At 32.5% G+C, this 4,531-nt stretch overlaps 1 protein-coding gene across 1 annotated transcript in view; it reads left to right on the forward strand.

Moving 5' to 3' along the window:
- The window catches only part of LOC111623712 (oxysterol-binding protein-related protein 8-like), a 186,583-nt gene that overhangs the window by 141,983 nt on the left and 40,069 nt on the right, over positions 1 to 4,531 (forward strand). Inside the window, exons 17-18 of the mRNA XM_023366398.1 lie at positions 2,160 to 2,272; positions 3,592 to 3,772. Coding sequence (XP_023222166.1) covers positions 2,160 to 2,272; positions 3,592 to 3,772 — 294 coding nt within the window. The remainder of the gene's footprint in view (positions 1 to 2,159; positions 2,273 to 3,591; positions 3,773 to 4,531) is intronic.

Below are 4,531 nucleotides of genomic sequence, written 5' to 3' on the forward strand. Positions count from 1 at the left end.
CCCCCCCTTTTTCTCGGTGCGGACTTACTTTTTCCGCTTGGGAAGCGCAAGTGTGCGCGAGTTTTTCTACGGCGCTTTTCTTTCGTCGGTGAGTTGGTTTTTCTTCTATTTTTAAGTTACTAAGGTGAATGGTGAGGAAACCTTCGTCTTAACTAAACATAAGCCCCAAACAAAATATAATGAAAGCAAAATAAAAGTAAAATAAAAATAAAGCTCAGACTTGGTTCCTTACAAGGGGTCGGCAGTTTGTCAAGTGAGAAGAGCCAAATTGTCATGAAAACAGGATAACAAAAGTACCAGAGAGCCGCATGTTAATTTAAATGTGCGAAATATGACACACGACAGGGGCGCCTCTAGTGGCCATTTTCGGCATAACATTACACGGATGGATGGACATGCGTTCAATAGGTTATATATATAGATATGCTTCAAATGCTACCACTCTTATGCGACTCATATTGATCAACGCGAGTGTGGTCATGTGCAGAAGGAGAACAAGTCGAAGTTTGTTCGGCAGCTCTATCTCATAAACTCATAAGTTATAAGGCTGCGGTGAAATGAGGTGAAATGAAATTGGAGTTTATGTCCAAAGAGCTGCATGCAGCTCGCGAGCCGCTAATTCCGACCCCTGATCTAGACAAATGCAAAACATTTCACATAGAAAAAGAAATCCTGAAGAAAGAAGATTTTACACTTGGAAATGGAGATGCTATTGAATCCATGGAAGAGAGTGAGTTCTACAAGTACAGTAAGACCTCGTTTAACACGGGTTTCCTTGACAACAAAGTGCTAAACGTTGTTAATTTTAACAGAGTAAATAGGGATAGTGGAACATGCGAATGAAAATCTAACTTAAAATTAAAGTAAAATTTTTTTATTATTATACAAATTAATATAAAAATATGTTAAATAACACATACACACAGAAATGCATAATAATATAGGTTATTAAGTTAATAGTTCATTTTTTATGACGAAGGTCCTGGTTTTTCTGAAATTCTTGTTCTTTTGCAATAAAGTCGTGAAGTTTCATTTGTTGCTTTTTCCTTAAGCAAATGTCGGTAGCAGAAGATTGCATCCAAAACGCCTCATTTTGCTTTTGCACTCTCTTCAAAATCTAGATCATTTGTTGCAATTTGATCACCGATTTTGATTATCATTAGCAAACTTTTACTAAGGAAATCTGTAGAGAAATTTTTTGGGTTCTTTGTTTTCAGAATCACTATTTTCCAGTTCTACATGGATTCCTTGTTTTGCCAGTTCTTGAAGGTCGTCGTAAATAAGACTCTTACCAGAAACATGCGGTAATTCCTCAATATCCTGTTTGTCTACATCTCCTAGTCCTGCTGTATTGATTAAGTTGACAATTTAGTCAACCTAATGATATAGCGATAGGCTCTTCTTGTTGAGAATTCTTAGATACCTTCAGCCAAAACTACTTCCACACTTTGTTTGTGCATTTATCACTTAATTCTTGCCAAGCAAAGCCGATATCACCTATGGCAGGGGTGGCAAACCTATGGCACACATGCCCAAAGTTGCACGTAAGAAGAAATCATCTAGCATGTAACGTATCATACGAATTTGATTTATCATTTGTCTTTTTCAATCATTGTTTCATTTATTCTAATTAAAGCATTTTTATTAAATTTATTTAAANTGATAATGAAACACATTTTTGTATTTTACTTTATATCAAATATATATGATGCTAAATTCTAAACTGCTTTTTGTTAAATGACTCATTACCTCAAGATAATGATACACATTTTTAAATCAGTCTTTTCATGACAGTAACAATTACATATTATCAGTTTGTTAATGTTTAAAGCATTGGTTAAATTTAATCATTATTTACTGGCATTTTTTACTGCAGTTAATGATGTATTATTAACTAGTAATTTATTCTCCATATAAGTTACGCCATGTTAAAACAATTAAAAATACATATCAATATCAGTTAAAACCAGAATTTCTATTAAATAATTTCATCATATCGTATATACTTAATCTGCTTAATGTTATTCGTTGGCCATTATTACAAGTATAGACTAGTCTCAAAGCATTTACTGCATATAAATAAACTTAAAATATTCTTAAAACTGAAAAAAAACTTAATTATCATAGTAGTAAACTTTCTATATAAATTTTTTTGTAAGGTGAGGCCAGGAATGGATTTATCCAAAGTTGTTCTACCAACATTTATTTTGGAACCAAGATCATTTTTGGATAAACTTTCAGATTACTACTATCATTCTGATATTATTTCCAGGTAAATAATTAAATATATATTATAGTTCTGTGAATTTTATATTATTAGAAATATTAATAATAGAACATATAATTTTCAAACTAATTCTTATTTAGAAATTAAAAATTTGAAAGATGGTGGATACTGCACCTCAGTGGTAAAGATTCTATTACTATAATACAATAATACAATACATGTATTATAGTCTTTGGTTCATTGCAGAAAATGCTTCATAATCACTTATTTTTTTTAGTAATGTGACATTTTTTTCGGTAATTCCATAGTCTTAATTTTGTTTCAAATATTCTATTTTTAAGTGCACACAAACATTTTGTTTGTTAATTGTAATTAATCAATCATATGATATAATATAATATAAATAAATACAAAAATTAAATCTTTTATTATGATTTTGACTACTTAGATAAGTCATCATTGATATTTATTGCAGGAAAGTTTTTAAATTTAATCTACATTTTCCATTTTTTAGACACAGTGATTATCAGGTGAAGATCTCACTTTTATTTGATTACTGATACAATAAATATTAAATTAATCAATGACTGAATACTGAAAATCAACAGTGGTGGCTTCTGGCATCTAATAACAGAATGCAGTCATGGGAAGGTGTGTGGCATGCAACCCTAACAAAATTGTTTTAATTGGTGATGGTTTTGATTAATTTTAACTTAAGCAAAAACAATTCCGTTAGGGTTGTGTGCTATATGTCCTCTCACAACGGCACCACCATAGATGCCAAGAGCCATCACCATTAATCAATCTTTATTCTTTATTCAGTGGTGCCCAAACTATAGCCCCTCAGATATATTTGTGAGCTGGATTTAACAGACACATAATTTAGGAACCATTCAAGTATTACATCAGAAATTTATGGGGAGTGGGATTCATTTGTATCTGATGACTGGGAAGGTGAGTTTTTAATGATGGAAGATTGCACATGTCATTTATTTTTCTCCCCAGTCACTACAAAATTATTTAAAAATATATGTATTTGTAAATTTTTTTAAAGATCTGGCCTGATAGGTAAGGGGAGATAAAAAAAATAGCAAATTTTTGCTTTATGTAAGGTTTGAACAGCCCCTTATAAGTGCTAGGAATATGCAAAATATTTGTGGCCTGTCTAAGTATGATTTGTATGCAATCTGGCCTGCCAATTGAAAAGTTTGAGCATCACTGTGTTATACAAAAGATTTACATATAATTTAGATGTAAAGAAATAATAAATGGAATCAAAACATTTTCTGTGATTTCTAAAATTATAAAAAACGTTTTGAAAATTAATTTGCTCTTCTTAGGTAAATTAGTTATTTTTTTAATAGGGCAGTCTTAGAAGACGATCCCTTTACAAGAATGAAAACAGTAGTACAATGGTATTTGTCGGGTTTTTATAAAAAGCCCAAAGGTTTAAAGAAACCTTATAATCCTATTTTAGGAGAAACGTTTAGATGTTACTGGAAACATCCTAACACGGGAAGCAGGACATTTTATATAGCTGAACAGGTAAAATTAATATTTCTCCATTATTTCTTTAATAATGCATTACAGTTGACAGGATTTTTACTGTTGAAATATCCTTTGAACTGTGAAAATATTTAGCCATTGAGTTTCATATGCATTCTTTCCTCTGATGAAAATAAGTTTATACTAATTATTGATGTTGAATTTCTCCAGTTACAAGTATTTTTAAAATTTCATTAAACTCTTCAATATTATCAGATTTCAATAATAAATATTCCACATGTTTTTTTACATAATTAAACAAAAATAGCTAATTTAATAATAATACCTTTAATGATAAGCATAAATTTTGCTGAAGGGAAATAATAATAATAATAACTCTCCTGTGGTCACCACCTGGTCGTGGTGGGAGAGCCCAGTAATTTTACTGATCCATAGGGCAATGCAGGCTGGAGCACAAGCTCCTGGTAGGGACACTCATGCCAGTAAGGTCTATGGGCAGAAATGAAGCTAACAGTGACCACACCCACATTCTGTGGAGATATTTATCATGGTAGTAACCAGATCAAGGTGTGATACCGGTTCGGACGTCGCCCGGGTTAACAAGGTCCGCATTCGTGAGTTAGGCAGAGGTCACATTTGAAAAATAGGCTGCAGTCTCCATTGGTTACCAGTGGCGAAAGCAGCGCTGGCCCAAGCATGGCTACTGCAATGCCCTCAACAGATGTGAGGAATCAACCTAGCCTTGGTGTTTCTGTGGCAATGCATCCACAGACCACAAAGGCTGGAAAACCACGCCAA

Source organism: Centruroides sculpturatus, unplaced genomic scaffold (genome assembly GCF_000671375.1).
Source record: "Centruroides sculpturatus isolate CEXI.00-Female unplaced genomic scaffold, Cexi_2.0 scaffold80, whole genome shotgun sequence".
Classification (NCBI taxonomy): Eukaryota; Metazoa; Arthropoda; class Arachnida; order Scorpiones; family Buthidae; genus Centruroides; species Centruroides sculpturatus.